The sequence below is a fragment of the Metopolophium dirhodum genome, chromosome 4, assembly GCF_019925205.1.
Source record: "Metopolophium dirhodum isolate CAU chromosome 4, ASM1992520v1, whole genome shotgun sequence".
Lineage (NCBI taxonomy): Eukaryota > Metazoa > Arthropoda > Insecta > Hemiptera > Aphididae > Metopolophium > Metopolophium dirhodum.
The window spans coordinates 23423790-23451522 of record NC_083563.1 but is presented as its reverse complement, the minus strand read 5'-3'; the positions used below and the strand labels follow the sequence as shown (position 1 = coordinate 23451522).

Below are 27733 nucleotides of genomic sequence, written 5' to 3'. Positions count from 1 at the left end.
GTATGCAATGATTTATCATCGAATTCAAATTCAACAGATACAATTTATACATACATTACATATTTAAATATTATAGTGACTTACTCAATGACGAGGTACACTCGACACCTACTGCAGTACATCAGAGTGATTGTTATACTTACTAACTGCCTTTTTTTCTATTTAATACACTAATACCTATATAATATAGTGCATTATATGGAATATTTTATTTAAGTAATATGGGGATGATGACGTTTTGATGAAACCCTTTCGGTCATAAAATAAAAAATACTTTCATATTTTAATTATGGCATAAAATCTATAGTGTCTGTTTAGTTATATGTATACATAGGATATCCAAATCACTTTAAAATTATCGTGTGTTAATAATATTATTAAAGAGTACATTTTTGGCGTGCTTGTAACATCCCACCTAACTGATCGATAGTTTGAGCCCTTTCCGTTATTAGATTTTTTTCGCTGTTTATCTCGTTTTGAAAATCACGCAACAGATCATCGGTTTGTAATTGTTCCATATCAATTTTTTCCATCATCTCGTGTAATGTTTTGTTCAGCTCGCAAATATCATCTTGTAACTTCTCGTTTTTCCCGTTTAATTTCTCCAGCCGTCTCCTAGTGTCGTTGATTTCCTTGCGAATCGCATCATCTAGATAATCGCCTTTGATTTTCGAATTGCATCCGTTGTCTTTTTCGGTAAGACTAGCTTTTATTTTGTTGTAATGTATTATCACACGCATGACGTCCATCCATTCTCTCCTGGCCACCTGTAAAGCAATTGTGTGAATAACAATATTTTCCATACAAATCGGTCTCGTCACAACAACCTTATAATACTGTATTCCACATTTGATTTCGGTTTGTAGATCTCTTCTCATGGCTACTATGAGGTTCTCTTGTTTTTCCATAAGTCGGAGGACAATTCTTTGGCGTTCCCTCACCAATATAGATAAGAACCTACATGATGAATTAATATTGTATTATTATGGTACCTTAACACCGCGCGACGGCACGGGCATAGATGGTGCTTACACTTGAACCAAACAAGCGGGATATGTCTTGTACAGTCCGTTGGTAACCTCATTTGTAGGTTTTTCCGCTAAAGCTCTCTCCCACATCATTTCGGACACGGAGTTCGTACAGGTAGATGCCGGGCTGGTTAGAGTAAGTAATGCAGACGTCGAAGCAACTTCTATTTCGTAAAGTTCGTTGTTACGCTTTTCGATCTAGAAATGATTTTAAACGAATTTTAATAACTGCGATCATTGTTCACGAATGGCACCAGATCATCATCAATAATATAAATACCAACTAATCAATTTTTACAAGATTATTTAATCAAGTATAATAAATTATAAAAGCCAAAAGTATAAGCTAGGTACAATGTATAATACAAAAAGACCTCGGCAAATGAAAAATGAAAATTGATAAAAGTTATAAACGTATGAAAAAAGTTATGAAAATTAGACTTAAGATTCTGAAAATTCCCAAAAATAATATTTTGCAAAATGTATTAAGATACAATTTAATTTACTAAAAAAAAATAATGATATTTTAAAAAATTTTAAAAAAACTACTCGACTTAAATAAATGTTTTTAACATTAAAATTGGATTTTTACAAATTAGGCATATTGAATTTTTCCAAAAAAACATTTAATACAATTTATAATTTTTATTTTCTGTATTAAAAAATAAAAATATTTATACCGTACTTGTGACGTGAGCTTCTGTGAACTATATATGGTAAATAAATTAAATATTGATTAAAACAAAAATTATTTCATTTATCGGGTCTTTCTGTTACACCTGTGCTGTGGTAGTGTTAACAATTTTTAGATAATTATAGCATATAGATGCATCGAACATATTTTATTATGTATTGATTTTATTTATAATGGGTAGTACAATACTATATTTACATCTCGTAGTATATTTTTCACTCTTTTTTTCAACGTTGATAGCATTTTAATTTTTTTGAATTCGTGTGGGTCGAAGTTTTCACATCCTTTGCTCTCGATCTAAAATATAAAAGTTGCATAATAATACTATTCACTGTTTCTCGTTGTTGGCTCACTATTAGTTTTTCAAGCAGCTTCTCGACGTATGGATCACGACAAGCAGTATTGCTAGGATTCTCTTCGCTCAACATCTCTTGTTCGATACTGCCGTATACTTTTTTGAAAAACTCATAAGTTAAAATCCGAATTTCCGGTGCCTTTCGTTTTAACAAAATTGATTTAATTTCGGCCGTTAATTGATACATTCTGGTTTCTTTTTTACATTCATTATTCTGTACGTTAGACATGTCCACTTTTAAGTCTAATGGCTTTACTTGAGGTGCGGGTCTACATTTAAAATGTTATAAAAAAATTAGTACCTACCTATATAAACTAAGAGCAAATTTCATCGGTACTAATATATTTATATATCTTCTACAATTCTACATACAAACACGATGTTATGAATTATTTGCTTAGACATTCATTATATTGTTGTACCTACTAGTGTTTTAAATACATAATTCATTTCAGTTATTTTTTAAAACTATCGGGTAGGAATAGGACTTAGGCATTAAATTAACATATTTTTTTAAACATTATTTGCTCGTATTACTTATAACTACATAATAAATAATTATCTTATACGTATTCAATGTATAAGCTGCAGTATATTCCCACAAACGGTTAACTTAAATGTATTAATTGTTCGACTTTTTAAAAAGACCATTCAAATATAAAGTTATATTTGTGATAACAGTTGGGTCCGAACCCACTCACATTTTAATAACATTTGTGGCTAAACGATAATAATGTGATTTTAAGTAAACGGCCTTACATTGGTTGGCCACACGTGTTAACCCATCCGCAAGTTGTATCACCCATAGTTACAGCTACGTATGCGAATAAACCAGCATTTTCAGGTAAAGTTTTGCACGCTATGTAAGTCCGTCCATCGTTCGATAGATGATTTAAGTCGATTATTTCTATTTCTCGGTTTCGAACAAATTGCGACCATTTCCTTTTATTATCGTCAATCTAAATATATGACGATTTTTGTACTCTGAAGTGTAAACGAATTTGACACTTACTTCTTTTTCTTTTTGCGCTTCTAAACTAGGTTTGGCAGTAATTTCCTTAAAAACGCCGTCCAGAGACAACTTGTCTGGTTTAGGGGGATCGTTGAACGGAGCGCTGAGCTTACGACTGTTCATATTTAAAATTAGTTGCGATAAATATATATTACGTATTTGTTTTTCATTTGTAGTCTTATACGTTTCAATCGTGAGTTTATCTATCCATTTCTACAATTGTAAACATATACACATAGTATAGTTAATGTTCAGAAAATCAAAATATTTAATAGGTATATAAAGAGTACGTACACTGCATATTTCTTTGTCACTTTGGGATCTTAACGAATTAAAAGCTCCATTATAATGTTCTAAAAAGAACAAAAAATCCTCATCGACTTTATCGTCAATGGATTGCATTATTCCGGCTGCCATTATGCTTATTCAATATGTGTAATAATATGTTCTTTTGCAAATCAAATTTTATTTTATATATTTTAAAACTAATTTGATTTTGTTCGTATAAATTCTATAACATAACACATTGCAGTAGCTATGAGAAACGCGTATTTTTAATGTAAATAGCTACTGTAATGTTGTTATTTTACATTAATTAAAATTGAATATCAAGATACAGAATTGTGTAAAATAAATTTTTTACGCATATTTAAAAAACAAGATTTGTAAATATAACAAAAAATGCATTATAAGAATTTAAAATTGTAATTAGTTATTTGTGTTTGTAGGAAGTTACGGTAATATAATAATATATAATATATTATCACTTCACTGGGAATATGTTTGAGAATATACATATTATAATAAATAATAATATATTAAAATATTATGTTTGTATTTGTAAATTTTTTTTTTTTTTTATTGGGTAACCCGCGGCAACATAGGCCATTGGGTGTGGGGAGGGTTCTGTAGGTTTTATATTGGGTAGGTTTGGTAGGTTTTTTTATATTGGGTAGGTTGGTACACGTGTGTGGTATTTGTAAATTATATTGAGTGATTATTTTAACAATAATTACTCATTAATTTGGAAAATATTAAAGTTTTTGGATATATTATTTTTGCGTAATCTTAAGTTCTATAGAAAACCATTTTTTAAAACAAAAATGTATTATACTATTTACTTTTCAAAGGTAGCATGGATTTTAAATTTAATACTCAAAAGTAGAATATATTTCTAAGAATTTCGATTTCTAAACCAATTTAAAGTTTTTATAAGCGGTACACTGAACCAACATTGAGCTGTTCTACACCACACGTCCACACCACACCACATATTTTGATGAGTGTAATAGATAACTTATTTGATAATACAGCACACTATCTAAAATAACTTTGTATTTCCAAATATTAAAATACATAAAAATAGGTATTCCATTTGAAACCAACCCCAACAAAAAATAAAAAAATAAATACGTGACTGATTAGGAATAATAAAAAGTAATTTCTTTTAAAAATTTCTTTACAGAATACATGCCCTGTGGATATTTTTAAAAACGTGTTTTCATTAAATGTAAATAAAAATACAAAAGTTGGTATAAGTACAAAATATGTACAATAGTATACATATTATTACATTTTTTTAGTAAAATATCTAAAAATGGTTTTTTTTTTTTATTGATCCTTAAGCCCGGCATCTATGGCTATTAGCTGTTTGTAGGGTTGTATTGTGGTGGTGATAGGGTTTGGGAACGGTGAGTTTTTACACGTGAGTGCTTGTGTTTGGCAGATGCCAGAATTTCTAAGTGGGCACACGTAGGTATTTGCCATGCCCGGGTGGTGGATGGCGGCCTTTCTCTCCGGACACCGTGACTGCCCGAAGAAAAATGCCACCCATAGCCGGGATTAAACGCCGGCGTGGGTGCGCGTCACAAACGACACCTTAGTCCACTTGGCCACTCCCCCCCTCCCCAAAAAAAAGGTTTTATTGTTTTAGTTTAAGACTGTTTTCCAAAATTGCAAATATTATAATACTAAGGATTATATAATATATTAATATATACCTATAATTTATTCAATAATTTAATTGATATTATGATTATGTAATAAATACAAATATGGTAGGTAAGTTAATTTAAATAAACTATATTATTAAAAAAACAAAAAAAAATTATACATAAACCTATAGGTACCTAGTCTGTAGGTAAAAAAAAAAACTAATAAGAACGCAATTATAAATGACAGAGATACGAGTAAATATGTTTTGCTCTTATGTCACGCTCTGTAAAACACTTGTTATAAGTAAATAACTAATTTTAATATAATTGCATACACTACACGGAAATAATTTTGATCAGAATTGAAAAAAATATCAGCTTGTCCTTAAACTCTACGAAATTAAAAAAAAGTAGAACTTTTGCCAACTTTTATCTGACTTATCTAATGACACGCCTTTATAATAAAATAAAGTATCATTATTTTTGAAAAAATTATCAACAAACCCAGATTTTTTGAAGGACTATCTTAACCATTGTTCCCGCTGTCCCTCTGATATCAAAAACAATTTAACATTACTCTATCGTTGGGAAAACGCCAGATGCACGAAATGTGGGTGCAAAGGTTTCACTGGCATATATTTTTAATACTATAGTTTTGTAAAGCGGAGAAATTTTACGAAGGCCATAGAACACTTATGGTCAATACTTGCACGATCTCTTTGTTTCAGTAGTTTTTTTTTTTATGTACAATATTATTATTACTATTAACTTTGCGTGGTAGAAAATCGTAACATATTACGTGTGGGCGAAACAGTTGTATTTACGATAACAACGACCTCAAAATTAGTCAGATAAAAATACGCATGTAAACTGTACGGTGCACTTGATGGATATAGAATTAAGGTAAATAAAGGTTGCACAGGGTTCAGGGTGACAGGACACCGGTGTTTCCATAAATAATGATAAATATAAATTTTAAAAAACCATCTTCGTCCGTAATGTATGCATAATTATTATTATAATAATGGCCGAATAGTAATCTTGTTTGTTACGACACATTATGTACACTTTTCGATATGAAATCAAAAATGTCCTCGACAAGGCACACTAACCTTACTAGTTTTATAATTTTTATATTTTATTTGTAATAACCAACACCGTTGAACGTATACCAGTCAGACGGGATGCTGGTGATATTGTTAAGAAATTTGCAGAAACCGGATGAATAATAATGTGTATTGACGTAGTAATTTTTTTCGTTTATCGATGCCGATTTGTGTTCACACATAATATGACAAATCCAATATATAAAATATTCAAATTTAATGACATAAAACTATTATTTGTAAGACACTATTGGAATTTTTACGAATTCAGGTTTATTTTTGTTTAACAGTCATCATCTGCGTTTGAGAATTCGTAATTTTTATCGATAACAGGAAGTATATAGAAATGTTAAATTTATTGCACAGAAAGGAAGTGTGAACTTGGAGTATTTCGTTGTCATGGGCGGCCAGTTATTATAATATACTAATAATTAATATGTAGAATTTGTAGAATAGGTAGATACCTACCTCAGGTCTCAGAATTATTCATATTATGCATGGTTATAACTAGTATTTTAAAATTGTTTTGTTTACAACCAATGAATTTTCAATTTAATATAACGTATATTAAAATATTAATAAGAATTTAAAAAGATTGCTTGCATTAGTTTAAATAAAATATGGTAGTACAATATTATTAAACTGTATTTATATTTTTTTGTAGTACAATTAAAACATAATAATTTACTAATTTGATGTGCCTATTGATAATAGGCAATAACTATACAATATCTAATGATCACTGTGGTCTGGAGATAATAAAGTTGACAATTATCAATATATTGTGTTTATTAATTTCTGCCTATGATTTAAATCTACGATGAGTCAACTTTAGTTATTTTGAAAATATTTAAAATATTAGTAGTTGAAGATTTATTAGAATTTTTCAGTTTTACCCCAAGGTAGTATACTAGTATGGTCGTATGGAGGAATACTGCGTACTTCGAACACAAATTATTTTGGACATTGGTGATTCACAATCGAAACATTTAATCTATAAAATAAATTCGTTTATCCTTGACAAAAGTATTATTTATTTATATGTTAAATAAATAATATAGGTAGGTATTTCCAAAATAAATCAATTGTATTCGTTTTTGTATGGATGTCTGCATTTTATTTATGCGTGCACATTTTATTAACTCCATTTAAATAAGGTTATGAGAGGTAAACTTGAAACGTTACATGGCATTACATGGTTGACATTAGAAGATTTAATCAAATTAAAATAATTAAACATGTGAAGTAGGTTTAACGATGTACTCAGGTAGTCAGGTACGTGCTCAGGAATTATAAATAGGAGAGGATTTTTAATATCTAAACCAAGGCATCGAGAGCAAAACTTTATTGTTGATATTTGATAAATAATAGTTGTACCTATAGTAAAAAAAACAATAGGAGTGCGGTAAAAGTTTTAACTCAATGAATCACACTCATTACTCCTATGTGTATGTAACAAATTAAAATTAGACCACAATTTATATAACTTTTTAGCTATGTATATTATATAATTAATTAGTATAATTATAATATAATATTAATGTCAATATATTTTTTCATGAAATTACTTGGTAAGTTTTCTGTCTAAGCTACTGCACACCTAATTCTACACCAAAATATTTTAAAATAATGAACATAGACCTAGTAGTGCACATGCCACATATAACTTCATTGCATAATTGTTTTTGCTATTTATTAATAATTAGTTATGATAAATACAATCTAAGACAATCTTCTATAAAAGTATTTGATACCTATATATGGCTATATGAATATGACTAAACATTTTAAAATTAAAAACGAAATAGCTTGAGTTAATATACTTATTACTTAATATATTTTAAGCCACCCAGAATATGGTGTAGTCGGTATTATTTTTAGTGTTCAGAATTTTGAACGAATACAATATGCTAATTAGTAATTTTCAATAATCAATATAGAATATTAATCAAATACAAATGTATAAAAGCCGAAAATAAGTACTGCAGACTTTTAAATTTGCTACTGCACACAATTTTAGGCCTCGTGTCTTCGTTTGTTTTTTGAGATATAACAAAGTAACTTCAATATGTTTAAAATGTAAATATTATCATAAACTCAAATAGATACTTTATAAATAATAAATGTAATGATAATATTAAGTATAAAATAGTATCACTACAACTGTAATACACACTCTATGGTAAAATCTTAAATCATGCGAGTACTAAGACATAATACCTACATTAGATAAATATATACATTTCTATTGTAGCAAGTTCTTTTAATTCAATTCATTAGAATACAAAATCTATATTATTGTATTAACTACGATATAGAATTGAGTACTTATACATTTTTTTATAATATTTTTCAAAGATTTTATGATGAAATTGATTTATAACTTATGGTCTTCTTATATGTACCTACATGGCAAATATTAAAATAATTATACAATATTTTGAGATGTACCCCCTAGCTATTATACTATTATAGAGGACGTGCCTATATTAAAATAAGGAATATTTTTCACTGTTTACGACAAAACGGAAAAATGTATAATAATTTATAATTCAAGACGAAGACGTATATTATGTGTACATAAAAGTTTTCAGGTTAAGGCTGAACATTCAAGATATTATTGGACGGATAGATCATATAGACGCTCGTTGTAAACTAAAAATACTCGGCAATTTTTCTCAGAAAACGGAATCCATATACCATTTATTTTTTATAACGCATCATTATAAGACCAAGATACAGGTCGTGATACAGATTCTGAACGGATAGGAAGGCACTTAGATACATTTTCGGAAACATGATGGTTATGTTGGCGTATCAAAAACGAACATTATAATAATAATTATATGTTACACGAACTGTTGACGTGACATAATAATATATATATAGTAGGCGGTGCACAATATTATAATAATAATAATAATAATAATTGTGTGATAACGACATAATCGGCATCGGCCTCCGCCGCCACTCGGACACATCAAAAATGTATTGGCGCCAATCGTCGTCTTTGCTGCCGGACAATGTTGGTCAAGGCGCCGCGCGGACACGGACGCGCCGGGCCAAGGACCTTGCAGCGCGTTTTAAATGTTTTCCCAACGCACGCCGCCGCCACCGCCGCCGCATGCCAATTTTAATGTAAAAACACACACCCGAATCGTTTTATTATGTGTCACCGATCAATATTATAGTGTTATATATAGCACGACGTAAGTGAATAATATTCGATCTATTTAAATACACTGCAATCGTACAATGTCGAGTGTCATGATGGTAATATAATTTAGATTGTGAACAGTAAGTATATATCGTATATGTAAGTACATGGACACCAGTGTACTGCAGCAGCAGTCGTACGACGAATAATGAGTCCTAGTGTCCTACCTATAATATACGAGTAGGTTTACGATAATTCCGAATCGATGACGGTTATAAATCGAACACGAAAATGAATTAATGACTGTTCAATATATAGTATTGTGTAGGTATATGAAAGCAAACATTGTCATTATTGTACAGTTATTGTCTATCAAACTAAAACGCCAAAAAACCAAATACTTTACAAAAATATGTAGGTACCTATTTCATAAATATAATTATTTTACGACTTTATGATTATGAAATATTAATATTATTTCAATATTAACAATTCAAGTGTCTTATTACTTATTTTTTTAAAGCTATTCCATAAAAAAAAAATCTCCCGATCGTTCATCAAATACTTTTGTCTATAAATAGGTTTAGTTTTGATTTAATTAAACTAACATTTACAAAATGGCACATATTATAATATTGTTCTATAGAACTGTTGGATAGAACTATTGAACTGCAATGATCATTCAAATATTCAAATCACCATAAACATTAAACACTCAGTAAATAATTGAATGTATACTATAACTATTTGAAAAAGCTATTGTCAATACCCTCCCTATTTCATCACGATACTGAGTGGGTGGTCGTCAGTGAATATTATAATTTTTTTTTTCTGTGTGGAATGCAACTTGGGAATTTTAATACTGAAGGCTTCTTTTCAAAACTAGCTAGCTGATGCCAATGAAGGTGAAAACCAGAAAATGTTTATGATTGGTTTGTATTTTTTTATTATGATAGAAATGCGAATACTGAATACAATTAGTAAGAACTGCCTATTAGTTTGAAAATACCTAAGTTCTAAATCATTTATTTTATTGATTGAGTGGTTAGGTTGTACGACTACGATGTTTAAACTCAGTAAACTTAATTTATTCATTTTTATTTTTATTTTAGGTAAATCTTGTTTTTAAAAACTATATATCAAAGGTGTAAATATATTTTCATTATTATATTTTGACGTTTTTATCTAGTCGATATACGGCCGTGACATTTTATAAACATGACTGTATAGTGTTCTAAAAAAACATTATAATATTATCTATGAATAATATTACCTTTGATTCGGAAATTATTTCTGTGCCTTCATTAATTCGGGGGGTGAACGCAGGAAAAAATCCTGAGGGTTTTTTAAGAACTATTAGTGTTAATGATATTTCGGGAATGATATTGAACCATATACGTTCTTTCCCTATACGTCTCAGATTCCATTTATATTTTATGGTCTTCAAAAATGTAATGAATAAATACATTTATTAAAAAAAAAAACACTATTACTTTTATATGGTTGCAAAGTTTTAAGTTTTACGTTTATTTCAAGAAATTGCCGAAAAAATTATAACTGCATCAGTACAGTAAATTATTCAATAATTATTTGTATGATGTAAGCTATTGATAAGAAAAAATTAAAATACATTTTTAAAAAGGTTGGGCAAGGGTGGGACACTGTAATGGATGTGTTACATTTGAGTTCAATGATACAGTAAATGAGAAAGATTCAGAGTGGAAACACAGATATTTAGATATAGATATATATAATATAGAATATTCTGAGTCAGACAATATTACTAAGTATCTTTTATTATATTAGTCAGCCTACTCATACTTTATAGTTTATATTATATTTATATTACCATAAATAATTTATTTTACTATTTGTATTATGGTAGGTTGCATTTTTGCTGAAAACATTTCGGTTAAGTATATTGTTTTATTAATATTTAATTTTTGGTTCCAGTATAAACTACTTGTGAAGAACATTTTATTAAATTGTCATGCCTTCGCAAAGAAAATTGAAAACAAGCAATCTATACATAAAATGCACAATAAGCTTATTTACTAAGAGTGGGAGTTGATTAAGTTGTCAAAACATTAGCGACACTTATCATGATTTTATACATTTTTAACAACAAAATTATTTGCAAACTTCTGTGATATTGTAAAAAATTGAAATTATAATGTTAAGTTTATGAAGAAAATCGTGCCCATAAATCTTTAATATTTCTAAATAATTACAATAAACATATAAGGAATCTTGTATTAAATTTTCAATCTTTTTGACCAAGAACATTTTTTTATCGATATTTATATTTCTAAACTGAATTATAGAAAATCTAACTTAATAGATTTGAAATAATAACTATTTTAGCTGATTCATATTTTTTTTAAAACTATAATATATAGGTAGATAGGTTAGTACCTAACTTAACTTAACTCCGTAATTAGTTTTTTACTAGGGTGTTGGAATTTTGATGCAATACCATTTTTTTTTCGGTTTAAATTTTTAAAATTCACATTTATTATTATAAAAATAAACCATGTATATGATAAATTAGTATAAAAGATAGTAGTACAATATTTTATCATTGTTAAGTATTAAGTATTAAGTACTTATTACTAGTACTGCCGTACCAGCAATGTCTAAATATCAGCTCAAAGGAGCTCGGTACATCTAGGTACCCACCTATATTATGCAGGTTCGAGTTTGGCTGCGTATGAGTTGATTCCCGAGTACCTTTTTACCTACACCGTTACCATTGAATTTATTCCGTGGCTATTAAAAGATATGTACTAGTTGATTCCTTTATTGTTGTATATCATTATAGAAAATAACAGGTATTTTAATCTATTAAAGACCGAGAAAAATAAGTCTTATAGGAGAAGTGATGAACAAGTATACTCAAGTAATCTAATTACGAGGTATCAGTTTTTAAAAACAATGTGTTTCAAATTTTCACCTAGTGGTAACTAAAATACAATTCCTTACATTTTTTGTATATATATTTTATATGTTTTATTATTTGTATTATTTTTTTTTATATTGCAGTCATACACATTTGTCGTATTACTGATATACAACAATTATAGGGGAATCAATTTGTACATAAAGTAAGTCTCGGGAATCAACTCAACAACAGCGATAAGTTTTGTTTAAATAATACTATACAAACAATCCTATGAATTAAATTAATGTCATGCCCTAATATAAATAAATATTAACTTAAACTTGATATATGAATTCATATAAGTGTCGAAGTCCATAGCCATCACTCATCATACACGAATTGAAGCTCAAATCGAATCGAGGCCACCTTTTAGTTAGGTCTCCTCTATGGTAGATTAGTAGACTACAACAATTTATGGGCCCTCGACCAATTTTATATTTTGGGTTTAAAATCCTTGTGACCTAAATCTATGAAGTAGTTTCGATGTTCATAATATTAATAAGGATATATGGTTATATTATTTATTGTTAGATATCATACCACGGAGTACATTGATATTAAATATTAATAAAGATTAAAGGACAATGCATAAACATAATAATATGGAAATCAATATTCATAGTATTTTTTGTAAGATGCAATAAATAATAAAATGTATTGCTTGGCTACCGCTGTGCTATACATTAGGTGTCGTATGGATCACTGTAATGGAATGTTTAACTCGAATTCAATGATATAAAATCATTGTATACGAAAAACAGTTGTTGAATGGTCGACAGCCTATATAATAATATTTTTAAATTACAAAAACAGTTATTCTCCGTTTGAATATCTAATTTTGTCCAACTTTAAACTTAAAATATCTATTAAAGATACTGTTTATATAGTATTTAGATTTTTTGATCATCAAATACTTATGAGAAACCTTGTTTTAAATTTTTAATCCTTAGCTATACAAATTTAGCATTTTTAACTACAAAATAATTTTCAAATGTTCGTTAATTTGATACATTTCTTCAAAGTTTGAACTTTAAATGCTGATAACAAAAAAACGTGCCCATGTATTTTTAATATTTTTAAACTGCTGTTAAAACAACTTATGATTAGAGCACGGAAGTTGTTGCATTTGCATGGTTTTTTTAGGCCATTCAATTTATTTCTAAGTAAGCTTGAAATTAATTTCATGACTGCACTATGAAAAAAAATTAGTAAAATATGCATATTTTTCCATGATTAGAGATTTGGTAATCTTAAGACTATATTTCTCAATTTTACCATTGTTTAGAGTGTATTTGATAAATAATGATATATTTATAATATAATTCGAAAATTTTACAATAAAAAAAAATACTTTATAGGCAATGCATGTTTATTATTTATATTGAAAATATGTGTAATTTGTAAATAAAAAAAAAGTGCATATTTTTAAAACATATTTATATCATTTTAAGCGCATATTAACTTTTTCAAGTGCATTAAGTTCTGATCACTATATAATATATTATGAAAAACCTTGAATTAAATTTTTAAACATTTTGACCCGTTTAAAAAAATTTATTGGCATTTATAGAAAAAAGCTTAAAAAAAATTGAAAATGTCTTTAAATAAGTAGGTACCTGATTACTTGACAAAATATTTTGAAAATGTTACGGTGTGTTTCAATTGCTTGGCCATGTCGTGAAGTAAACTATTGGTATTGAAGAACCTAAATATGGACGAAAAATTAATGGAAAAAAGGCAGTTCATCGACTAAAAATTTAGCTATTTAGTTTGCACAGTAAATTGCACGTAGCACGTGTAACCTATAACGTTCGTAGGACATATAGGTATTAAACAAATATTTATACATATCAGACGCACGTCGCACATTGTTATTATGATTCATAATTATTATTATTATACGGGTGTACTACTATATTATGGTGTCTGTTATTCGGATTGGATAACACTGGTACATCTTGAGCGCGCAAATGACCGTGGGATTCGTTTTTCTTTAATCTCCGAGCACGATTAGCCATCGGGCATGTTGTTTGCTTTTGCGTAACATCGTCAGTGATGCACACGTGGACGACCGACAGCGATTTGACGAATATTCGGCCCAAAGGTCATCTATGATTCTACTCGGGTCGGCGACGGTGGTACCCAAGAAGGTACCTGCGTATAATATAAAACTAAGTAGGCACTACTTATTAAGACATAATATTATTATTATATTCTTACATCACATATTTCAATATTTGGGTACGCGACGACACTGCAGCAACGTGCTTATTTTGTTAAAACGTATTACCGTAAAACCGGGTTACTTGGAACATTGTTCTTTTTTATATTTCGTTTGAGCTAAAAATATTGGCCTGATGAAAAAATGACTACAAAGATAAAATATGTGTATTGCCTCATTTATTATTGTCTAATACTTAAAATTGAAATTTTTCTTGCCTAATTATGTATCTTTTTTTTAAAATAATGTCTGTGTCCCAAGTTACACAAGAATGGGTTACTTGGGAGAGCCATATTAAATGTACACAAATTTTATGTTAGACTCATAAGATATTCTAGGACGGTTTTTAAAAATTTTAAATAATTTGATATCATTAAATTTGTTTTTTTATTGATTTTATTGAATTTTAAGTGACATTATTTGTTTGACTTGGGACAATAGTAAAGCATATGATAGGCGTGTTTGGGACACGCTAAAATTGGTTAAATGTATATTTACCTACAGCCCTTAATATGGTGTACAAATTACATTAAGGTGATAACATTGTTTTAATTGAATTTATAATATATTTTCCTTTCAATTAACATACAAATCTACTTCATAATTCAACTAGAATACGATCAGGATTTAAACCTAATTCGTTTAAATTTTAGAACTTTAAAGATACGTATGTTACTTAATTAATTGATTAAACATTACTTAACTTGATTTATACAGCAGTAAGTAGTCAAGTTGTTTGTATTATAGTGTGATCACTGCGTAAATAAATTGATAATAACAAAAAAATAAATAAGTGATGCCAAACGATACAATACAACGATTCTTAAATATGGCCCCAAGTTAACCATAAGTCCCAATAATAACCCTGTTATACGGTATATTTTCTGATCGTCTATTAGATTCTGGGCGGAGCGATGAATGTATTGATTTTTATGATTTTTGATTATGTTTTTGTGTCTGTGTACACAATAAGTATTTGAAATAATGCTTTGATTTTCAACTTCATTATCTTGTTCGAATGGAAAGTGAAGTTGGTGCATTGAGAGTGCATATATTTGTTGGGCCAAAAAGCGTGAAAATGTAATACAGGGCTCCTGATATATTGAAACACTAGCAGTTTAAAAATATTAAGAATACATAGGCACAATTTTTTATTTTGTAGTTAAAAGTTTATAAAATGTTCACTTTTATTGCTAAGGATTGAAAATTTAAAACGAGGTTCCACATAAATTGGTTATATTATATAAATTACTTTATTCACAATAATATCATCATGTATACTGCTTAGTAATATCTGAGAATCGTTGTTCTTATACAATTATAATATAATATCATTGAATTTAAATTTAACACAATCCATTACAGTGAACCACTTGTAACCTACTGTACAACAGGCGTACAGCAGAGCGACACCCACTTGCCCACCTTTTTTTATTTGATAATAATAATATTATTAATATATAATTCTAAAGTACCAATGTATATACATATATTATATACGACATATTCGTTGATATTCAACCTATCGAGACATTATGTCTGCTGCGCATACTGTATCCCATCATATTTTATTTTTATATTGTCCTCCGGTGTCGTCAGACTACGTCGCCGTCACCACTAGCTGAGAGATGAGCAAACACACGTAATAATAATATTATTATTATTACGTTCGATAATTGCTCTCATCGACAGTTGGATGCATAGTATTTAATCGATGCCTGCATGTGCCAATATATTAGATTTTTGCGAAAATTTTCTATGTGACCTATTGTGCCGAATTAAAACAATTGATTGAGGTAATTGGGGTGATAAAAATATTTCAAACGATAAACGAAACGATGAAAATGTCAAGGCTTCATCGGAAAAAAAAAAACTTTATCATCTCATATCAAAATATTTTGTAATATATTATATTATTAATTATTATAGCAATTACCAGAAAACATTTACTGGTATAGGTATATTATCATTATTTCATTTGTTTCAATCGAAAAAAAAACATTTGAAGTATTTTAAGAGAATAATTATAATATCCCGTTTTCCCCGTTTGTCCCGACAGCTCTCTTACTCTTAATATCCCGATTACATCCAGTTTTTTTCAGATAATAACTGCACTTGATAGAATAACTGTTTACCTCCTACCTAAAAAATTTTAACATTATCAGATATATGGACATTTATTTTTAAACCTGTGAAGAACATGATGATGATGATTTCCTAAATTTGAAAATAATAATCGAATTTAAGTTATGTACCTTACCATGGTTCAAATGCAATAATTTTCTTACACATGAATAACTTATGAACTGAATAATTTCAAAATTGGAATTAAAATAGTTAAATTAAAAGCATTTTTCACCTTAACAAGTGAAGAGTTCCTTGACTTTTTTTAGGAAATCCATCTTTATTAAAAGATATCCATTCTTCCAATAAATATTACAATACGAGACACTAGTATTATTTAGACTTCTACAGCCAACATCAACATCATATTAGTTTTATATAAACATATTGTTTTATTAGCTTAATTAAAATGTATTCTAAATCATACGAAATTAGCAAATTGATCAACTATTTTTTTTTTTTTTTATATAATATGGAGTTTAATGTAATTTATTCATTAAATATTTACTCCAATTTATCGACAAACTATCAATTAGTTGTATAAAATAAAATAACATTAGATATACGTATATATTTATACAATTTACTGTGATGTTTATTTAAAAACTTAATCTCTTTTAGCTATTACCACACGGGGAAGTTCCCATACATCAAATCTCAACAAATTTACTTATTGTATAACATGTAAATACAGATTGTAAATAAGTATATACATTTTCGTTCAATAATAAAAAAAAAAAAAACTATTACTACAAAAAACTAAAAAAGGTGGATAAGTGGATGTCGCTCTGCTGTACAGTAGGTTACAAGTGGGTCACTGTAATGGATGATGTTAAATTTGAATTCAATGATATAATATCATTGTATAAGAAAAACGATTCTGAGCGAAAACGGTCAGCAGCCTATGATTTTACCAAGGATATTTGATGATATTATTGTGAATAAAGTAATTTATATATAACCTATTTACTCGGAGCCTTGTTTAAAATTTTCAATCTTTAGCCATAAAAGTTAAACATTTTATACATTTTTAACCACAAAATAATTAATAAATTATAAATTTGATAAATGTTGTCAAAATTTGAACTTTAAATGCTTATAAAAAAAAAATGTGCCTATGTATTTTTAATATTTTTCAACTGCTATTAGAACGATATATCAGGAGCCTTATATTAAATTTTCACGCTTTTTTACCCAACAAATAAAAATTTATTGATATTTATAGAAAAAAAAACTAAAAAAATTGAAAACTGACAATGTCCGTAAACAGCTCAAAAAGAGTCAAAATATTTTCAACATTTTATGGTGTATAGAAAATGCTAATATAAACATTCAGTGAAATTTTCAAGTATCTACAGTCATTCGTTTTTTAATTACAATAAAATAAGAAAATTGTTACATGAGAAATCGAGTAAATATCAAATGTTGTAAAAATATAAATTTCAGACGCTCATAAAAATTTAATTTAAGTTTCTTCTAGACATTTTTTTTTTGATAAAGGTAGACAAACTTATGAGTAATCTTATATTACATTTTCAAATCTTAGATTTAAAAAGAAAAATTTTTATGAATTCTCAACTCAAAATAATTTGCTATTTTTCGTGATTTTTCCGTATTTTGTCAAAATTTGAACTTTAAATGCTTATAATTAAAAACTGTGACTAAGGATTTTTAATTTTTTTCATCTGCCTTTGAAACAATAACCTAGGAGCCTTCTATTAAATTTTCAAGCTTTTTTAATCAACAGATAAAATTTTATTGATATTTATAGAAAAATAAACTAAAAAAATTGAAAACTGACAATGGCCGTAAACAGCTCAAAAAGAGTCAAAATATTTTGTAAATTTTATGGTGTATAGAAAATGCTAATATAAACATTCAGTCAAAATTTCATGTCCCTACGGTCATTTGTTTTAGAGTTACACCAAAAACCAGATTTTGCGTAAAAATTCCCGTTTTTCCTTTATTTTTCTTTTGTTTTTCACGTCGCTTGTGAAAACTACTGGGACCCCCTAAAGTACCAACTAGATTCACTTTCCTATCAGAAAAGTTACTATTGAAGAAAATCCAATCACTTTTACTGTCCTAAAAGGTGATGACAGACACAAAAATAAAAAAAAAATAAAAAAAAAACCACACATCATTGTAGAATCAATACATTCATCGCTTCGCTCAGAATCTAAAATTAACTTTTTTATTATTGAGTTTAAAAATTTTTATAGAACATTTTTGAATTATATAAATAATTTTTTTATTTGCAAAACAATGTTATGTAAAATTAACCAGTTTTTGTTTCTTAACCCTAAATTTTCATCTACAGATAAAAATTGTAGATTGTATAATTATTTAAATCAACTCTAATTTCTAAATTGTACAATATTAGGTTTTGACAACCTAATTCAATATTTTTAATTTTGACGGTAGATGAGTATAATAAGTTATTTTATGTAACCATAATTATTAATTTGTAATTTAAATTCTTTTATAATAATATGGATTTTAAAAGTTTTCTATTGTTACTGATATTAATTTTTAGTAAGTTTCCAAGCATTCTTTATTGAATTAATAAAATATCAGATATATTCGCTTTAAATTATTTCATATTTTCAGTGTTTACATAATTCTCATGACATATTATAAATTTATAAATTTGAGAATATATTAATTAAATTATTACAAAATATAATATATTTTACAGATAGGCAAAATGCTACTTTATCTGATATTGGTGTGGTATCATATGTTATTTGAGGCTAATTGTTAGAACAAGTAATAATTTATAGTACTATATTACTAGTTAATAATATGGTAAACTAAGAAAAAATTACTGCATTTATTAATTAACAGACAAAAAAATTTACCAATTTTTTTTTTATATCTACTTAAAATACAGAGTTTAAATTGCTTATTATGTTGTTTGGGTAATAGTGTGGGGCATCTTCTGAGAGACAATTTTTTCTCTTTTACCCTTTAGACAACATCACTCACCCATCCGTTGGTCGTTCGTTGCTAATCAGATTAGTGCTGTATAATAATATAATGTAGATGTATCGTGCTCCGGTGGTTCACAGACGACCCCACGATTGTAGTTAGTAGATAGAAACGTGATCGTAGATATTATCTATAATCGTGAATGGTACCGCCAGTCAATAAATATAACCAACCCTCCAGCATATTTTGTCAAGTGTACACAATAGTCCCCCCCCCCCATTCTATATTCGGACCATGGTTGTATGGTTCATACTGAAGACTGAACAGACAAACGGTACAGAATCTGTAAAAGTCGGTAGGTAGGTACCTACTATAAAAATTGTCAGTGCATAGGTAATAGAAATTAAAAATGCATAACTACCTACTAACAAAAAGTAAATCTTTTTACTTAACCTAACCATCGTATTGCACAATCTAATTCTATGAAAAAAATTGAACTACACAAAATAATTGGCACAACAATATTGGTTTGATTAAGAATAACATAAGAATAGAATACCCTAATGTCCATTATTTGTGTTAAATTTAAAAATTGATATTAATATAGGTACTGATTTCAAAATTGTTGTTATTACTCAGTTCTGATATTATTAAAATAATATATTGTGTACATGTGAGATATTAATAAAATCGGGTATGTAATAATATGTCTTATTATTTAATATGAAATCTTGGCGAATAAAAAAAATCATACGCTTTATAATCTAATTATGTATTTATGTATCCATGCAGCAGGTATTTTATATTATGTTCTTAAGTTATGTATTATATGGATACATAAATATGATACAAATTTTATTTAAATTTTTTTTGGGTTGACTGATCTTACCTCTAACATAAGAATAATATCAATTACGCCTTACTATGGTTTGTAGTAAAAAAACCAAATATTACACTATGACCTCGATCTTGCAATAATGTAATTTCTATCAACACCTGGTCTAAAACTATACCATAAAAGTATAAGATCATTATTAAACCATTTAAGAGATTATCTGCACGATTTTTCATGCATAGATGCTTATATTATTTATTATTTGATTTACACAACCTGTACAAATTATGATAAGTGTAAGTTATTTTTATAAAAAATGGTTTAACATTGAAAAAATTGATTTTAGATTAGGGTTTTAGACTAGGTCACTAAGATATATACCTAGTGCGGGAAAATAGTAAAATTCCCTAATATTTTGGTAAAACTGTTTTGTCAATTATTTATTAACCTTTGGTGCCGCGCGTGGGGTAATAATTTACTCCAGCCTATATTTAATATTTTATAAATTATTTTTGTGAATTTTCGATACTTTGTTGAGTAATGCTATCTTTGATATAAATATCATACAAGATAACTATCAAACAGTCACAAAAATGCCAGTACCTATATATATTGTATTGATTTTACAATGATTTGTTTTTTTTTTGTGTATGTACACGATAAGTAGTCGAAATAATGCTTCTATTTTCAACTTCAGTATATTGTTCGATGAGAAAGTGAATCTAGTTGGTGCATTGAAGAGATAAAAATATCATATTCCCAGTAGTTTTCAAAAGCGCCGAGAAAAACTTATACACAAATTATAAGATTTTTACTATAGAATATTAGATAATTCTGTGATTTTTACAACACTCCTTTTAATTGGATTTTTAGTTGTTTGAAATTAGCTCCATCACAGATGGCAGATTTGTCTTTCAAAATAAGACCAGTTTTCCCACATTATGATATTGCAGTTTAGGGGGGGGGGGGACTGTGTTCACATTATTTCTATCTTAGCAGTATTGATTCTTGTATAAATCATACGCAGAGACAGATCTGAAGCTTGTTTATGGGGGTGGTGAGTAGGAATATTTTTAAGTGATATATAAATAGTACAATGAAATTGTATTTCTATATTAATTAATAATTGACTTATATGAATTCATATTATGAGAATCCAAGTTCAGTTTAAATACTCTTAACAAACATTGTTTAACAATAATTGTTATTGTAATTAATATGATTAATTAAATAACTCCGCATTTTCTGAGAAGGTACATAAAAAATTGCGTTTTAAATCATAGAGTATAAAACTTCAAGTTTGGCATAAATGCAGTTCAGATCCCAAGCGTTTTTTGGATGCTTAATTTGATGGTACTTACAAATATAAATATTTGACCTTGATATAAATTGTTTCACGAATGTCATTATCACCTATTTTGATGCAAATTAGATAAGACACCAACTGACTGTCGACTACGAATACACTAACTAAAATATCTAATATAGGTAACTGCGTGGTTAAGTTAATTCAAAAATTACTTAATTACCCTTAATTACAGTTTTAAAAACCACTCCAATAAGTTTGACAATCACTTATCAAAAACGGTCAGAAAGATCAATTATTAAACTCAGTCCGTAAACTTCAACGCTTACTATTCGTAAGCCGGTCTATAGTTTTATTTGTAGAAAACATGTCCATCTATATATTATATAAAACGACTTGTCCTGATGAGTGATTCATCATCGACTAACCGGAACCACTTGATGGATCTGGCTGAAATTCGGTCTATAGATAGCTATTGTGACGTATTAGGCGTTTGCTAAGAAAGGATTTTTGGAAATTCTATCACTAAAGGGAAAAATAAGGGGTTGTAAGAATATAACAGTGGCGCCATCTATCAAGAAATATTGGTTTTAATATACAATACGTACGAATTTGATATTTGGAATACTTAGTGCAATCACAGAATATAACAATAGTGCAATAGTGCCTAATGGTTCCTCTAATGATCTAGTTATGCAATAAGAAAGGATTTTCTGATATTTGCTTTTTAAAGAGGTGGTAAAACATGTATCTTAAGATTCACGGTAGAAAAGGAAACTTTTTTTTTGTTTATTAATGGTTGCCTTTGGTTGCAGGTTATATATGCGAATTATTTCACAAAGCTAGGTACGCTAGGTATTACGCTGGTTTGTCCGTAAAAATAAAATAAAATAACCCCCCAAAATATATTAATATAATATAAATATTAAATACTTCTAAAATTCCGGGATGATCAACTATGACTTCAATACTATTTTAGGTACACTGTAAACAAATTTTTTTTCAACTGCAAAGCTGTACTAATATAGGCTATATTCTATCTCCCTATTCTCCCATCTCGCTGGGTCCGCAATCTACCATAGGTAGATTGCCTACCTGATAATATACTGTTCGCATAACCATAAGCGAAACTCAAAGGCAATAATATGATTTTTCTTCCATACCTATGCACAGCGAATTAAAAGGAGTTAATTAATCACAATTTTTTTCCAGGGCAACGCCGGGTTATTCAGCTAGTTATATTATATTAATAATTAATATAATTTTTTAATAATTTCCTACCTATTAAATTATTGAACTATTTTTGTGTACTCTTTGAAATGTTGCTACAGCGTCTTTGATTATAGGTTATCAATTACGGTGTTTTCATCGTCAATCATTTTGGCTTTTGGAATGGAATGATTTTAACAGAATAACAGATGACCACCAATGACAACAATAAAAATCTTTTATCATTATCTTTCGAAATTTCTTTAGTTCTTCGCTTTTGCCTTCTACGCAAATTTAGTGCGACTTATCGTTATTCGTTTGTGTTTTTGTGACTGTTGATTATTGACTATTGACTACTTGTAATTTGTATACGGTATCTTTGAATGATTATGTTCATTGCATAAATAGGTTAATAAAGTAAATATAAATAATATATTGTACACTATGAGTTTCCTGGGTAAGATTTTCGGTAGCAAAAAGGAAGAGAAAGGACCATCAACTGAAGATGCGATACAAAAGCTTCGATCCACAGAAGAGATGCTGATAAAAAAACAAGAATTTTTAGAAAAAAAAATTGAACAAGAAGTAGCGATAGCAAAAAAAAAATGGTACAACTAATAAACGAGGTAAGTTGACGTTATGACTTAACACATAATTTTTACTTTTTTAGTTGTATTGTACATTTTTGTTATTGGTTTTCAGCTGCATTACAAGCATTGAAGCGTAAGAAACGGTACGAACAACAACTAGCGCAAATTGATGGTACCATGTTAACTATTGAACAACAGAGAGAGGCATTAGAAGGTGCTAACACAAATACAGCAGTATTAACTACGATGAAAACAGCAGCGGATGCACTTAAATCGGCTCATCAAAATATGTAAGTTTAATTGTTATTGATCTATGTTGATCAGGTTAAACTTAGCTATTTAATTGTTTAAGTAAATTGTATATAATCCTGAAATTATCATATTCCTATTAGGTACCCATTTAAATGATACTTATATTATATATAAATTTGTATAGTTTCTATCACTATTCATAAATCGCTTAAGGTTGTTTCTTAAATTCAATATTAGGTAGCATATTTTAAATATAAAAGTCAATAACAAGGGTTACACAATTTATATATTTAATCGGCTTCTCCGCGTGCTAGTTTTGGAAATTATGTTTCCAATATTGTATGTTGTAAACATATTCCTTTATATATAATTTTGATAATGATACTGTACTGAATGTGTTCAGTGGTGTGGTAACCGGTGTTTACTTGATCCAATTGTGTCACCTTTAGAAATATGTTATCTATATGATATTATATATTATATTATATGCTAATTTTTAACTATTTGTGGATAGGGTTTGAAATTTTGTCACCATGCCACTGAATGTGTTATAAGCATATAACACATTTAAGGTTCTTAAATAATAAAAAAGTTGCATGTTTATTATCAGTTTATCTATGTACCTTAAATAAAGAAATTATTGAGCAAATTAAATGAACTTAACAAAACTAAACTTCAATAATTTCAATATTGTTTTTATAAGAATCTAATATAAAACAGACAATCCTAAATTATAACAATGTATCATTTAATGTTGACATTAACTTTTATTATTCTACTCTTCTACTACTTAATTAGGTAATTTTATTTAATATCTTGATAAAAATTATAGGTTTGAATGAGTCATAATATTTTTATTTATAAAGATTTGTTTAGTCACTGGTAACTACTAACTAGTAATTTAATTTTCCAGTCATTATTAAGGATACATTAGGGTTTTTTGAACTTCTTGCCATTTTAATTATTTTGTCTAAAACTCTAAACCATATTTTTCATTACATAACTATAAATATATTACAAAAAAAAAGACAAAAATTAAAACAATCACAGGTATTACCTAAGCATTACATTTTGTTATATTATATTCTTCGTTGAGTAGGTTCAACCTACTATTATTATTTTCTATTCATTATATATTTATTTTATTCCACAATATCTATATTATTTTTTATACATAAAGTATTTAAAATCTTATTACATAATTAACATAGGTTTTTACTTACAAATAAGTCCTCATATTATTGATATCATTTATTGTAGAATATTTTTGGTTATTAAACTAATTAGTTGGAATCTGATTTATATCCTTAAAAACTCCAAAATATGCAATTTAAAATGTAGGTGTTAACTTAAAATTAAAACTACACAAATTATGGATACAAAAGTGCTCTTATTATTAAATTTGTAGAAAAAAAATGTAATATTTATTTTATTAATTGAATAATCATAAAATATAAATAATATATCACCTAATTGATACTAATTCAAAGATAATTGGAATATTACCGGTTTATATTGAACTACCACAAAAAAAATACTAAGCATTAAGAAATGATGAAATACCTATGTAGGAAACGTTTTCTAATATAGCTTCAATACGGTTTGAAAATTGTTTATTAAAATTACTGATCTTGTTATAGGAATGTTGATGATGTTCACAATATGATGGATGATATAGCAGAGTCACAAGATTTATCCAAAGAAATATCAGAAGCTATTTCAAATCCAGTTGCATTTGGAACTGATGTAGACGAAGTAAGAATACAAATTTATTGTCAATATTGAATCATTTTTAACACTATAAATTTATAATATTAATAATTAGAGCTTGACAAGCAGGACACAAAGTCCCCTACTAAATCATAAATTTATTTTAAATATTGTCATTGGTTAAATATTTAGTGTTTATTAATTTCTATTGCTTATACTCAGAATTTGTACTGAATTATTATGTGACCAGAATTTTAAATTACAGTAAAACTTCCATTAATGGTCAACTCTATGGGGGTCGGTTACCTCTATGTAATGGTAAATTATTTTGGTCCTGTTGAGTATTATCCTAGTGTTATCCTACCTCTGTAGGACGGGCACCTTTAAATAGCGGTCATTATTTACAGTAACCGTTATAATAATAATAATAATAATAATATTGGAAAAAAAATTCCAATTCCATTTTAAATATAAGATAGTTGCTTGAAAGTTATATGTAAGTATTTACAAATGAGTAACTAGAGGGCAGATTTTAGGTTTTCACATATACTTGTTGGTTTATGCAGCTCAACAGGATTACAAAATGTTAACAATTTATTGATAACAGAATTTGTGAAAAAAATTTTATTAGAGCAAATTTTGGCTTAGAGAATATTTATCCTATTTTTCATATTTCAGAACATATTGTATTATTGTCTGTAAATAAATCATTATTGTTCATTTTCCAACTGATTTTTTGTTGCGCAAAAAATATTGTTAGAAATCAGTCAATGACTTGTTTAAGACATCTAGATTTATTGTTTATTTTTTTTAATGGTATGTAAATTATTTGGTTATCTTGGTCACTCTGGGATCCTCTAGGAATGTGATATGGCACAGTTTGACCAAATTCTATTTTGAGCACATTTTACCCGTTATTAATGGAATATTATGAAACGTTTTTAAGGTTTTTTTCAAAAGCGATCATATGTTAAACTTTTAAGAATCTAAAAGTCCACCCTTTAGGCTTATAACTGCTATAATGGTACTGGTAAAATTTTGTTAATACATGAAACCAGGGTTTGAAACAAATATATTTTCCGGTGTCAGTTATCGGTATTTATTTTTTCCGATTTTGATTTCGGTTTTCGATATTGGTATTTTCTTTTCTGATTGCAATTTTGGTTTTGATTACCAGTATTGATTTTTTCTATTATTTTTCAGTTTCGATATCCATTTTGGTTTTTAACGGTTTTAACCGGTATTCAAAATCGGTATCCAATATCGGTTTCAAGCCCTGCATGAAACATGGCAATGATTATTTAATCCCTAAAATGGCTAATTCCGGCTAGTATTATAGTTACATGAACAAATTATCAATAGTGTTATAATTTTTTAATAGGATGAATTACAAAAGGAATTGGAAGAGCTAGAACAAGAAGAATTGGACAAAGAGTTGTTGAATACAGGCAAGACACCCGTCAACGATTTGCCAACGCCTGCAGTGCCAACATTTGAGCCCAGTGGCCGAGGCAAAGGTATTTTTAGTGAAAAAAGTTATATATATATATTTTATGGATATTAACAGGTTTTAAATTTTTAGCAAAAACTAAAGCTGAAGAAGATGATGATGAAATGAAAGAATTAGCTAATTGGGCTTCATAAAAAAATGTTTAAGTGATATCAAAATATTTGATCGTAAACATGATAAGAAAAATATTTTTAAATTTATAAATGATCAGTTAATTTGCTATTACGTTATTACATAGATACTATTTAACACGAATTTACTGTCAACATACTTATTTTTGTTTATACCATTATTTTTTTCCAAGTAAATATAAAACAAAATAATTTGCTGTTAATAATGATACCCAATCTTCATAATTGATCCAATAATTATTTAATATAATTTACCAAGCAGCGTTTTATGAAAAAAAGAAAATAGTAAACTATATTCACATTAATCCAGCTTCTTGTATATACATACTTCCTTATTGTTAATTGTGAACATATTTTTAATAAAATTCATAATTAAAATAAAACATTTTATATAGAATAGTATGGTGTTAAATTTATTTATTTTACTTTTAAACCTTTTTTTGTAATTATGATCTAAATTAAAAATTTATTAATTTTATAATTTAAATATTTATTTTAATTGATTTTATTAAAGCGAAAAAATTAAAAATTAATTATTTTTTATCTAAAATGTTGTTTTTGTTGACACACTGCACTATGCATCAATAAGTTCCCTTTTATTTTAGTATTTGAGTTGAAACTTAAATTATAAATTTAGTAGGGTTGGAATTTGTTGGAATCGCTTTAATTTGGTATATATTTTAAGTA

The 27733-nt window shown here is 27.8% G+C and overlaps 2 protein-coding genes across 2 annotated transcripts; one reads left to right on the top strand and one right to left on the bottom strand.

Annotated features, from left to right (window-relative positions):
* Nucleotides 1–377: 377 nt before the first annotated feature.
* Nucleotides 378–3506, bottom strand: LOC132942518 (uncharacterized). Its single transcript, XM_061010969.1, has 8 exons — nucleotides 3384–3506; nucleotides 3090–3302; nucleotides 2837–3036; nucleotides 2076–2346; nucleotides 1921–2019; nucleotides 1033–1226; nucleotides 828–957; nucleotides 378–767 (listed from the first exon to the last, which is right to left on the bottom strand). Exons 1-8 carry the CDS (start codon nucleotides 3504–3506, stop codon nucleotides 378–380), a joined length of 1620 nt encoding a protein of 539 aa, XP_060866952.1.
* A 19542-nt stretch (nucleotides 3507–23048) lies between these two features.
* On the top strand, nucleotides 23049–27445 carry LOC132943689 (charged multivesicular body protein 4b-like). The gene is given in 6 exon segments (XM_061012734.1): nucleotides 23049–23450; nucleotides 23452–23479; nucleotides 23556–23733; nucleotides 25336–25450; nucleotides 26787–26922; nucleotides 26988–27445. Coding segments are annotated over 6 exon segments (672 nt in total). The 5' UTR covers nucleotides 23049–23297; the 3' UTR covers nucleotides 27050–27445.
* The last annotated feature ends 288 nt before the right edge of the window (nucleotides 27446–27733 follow it).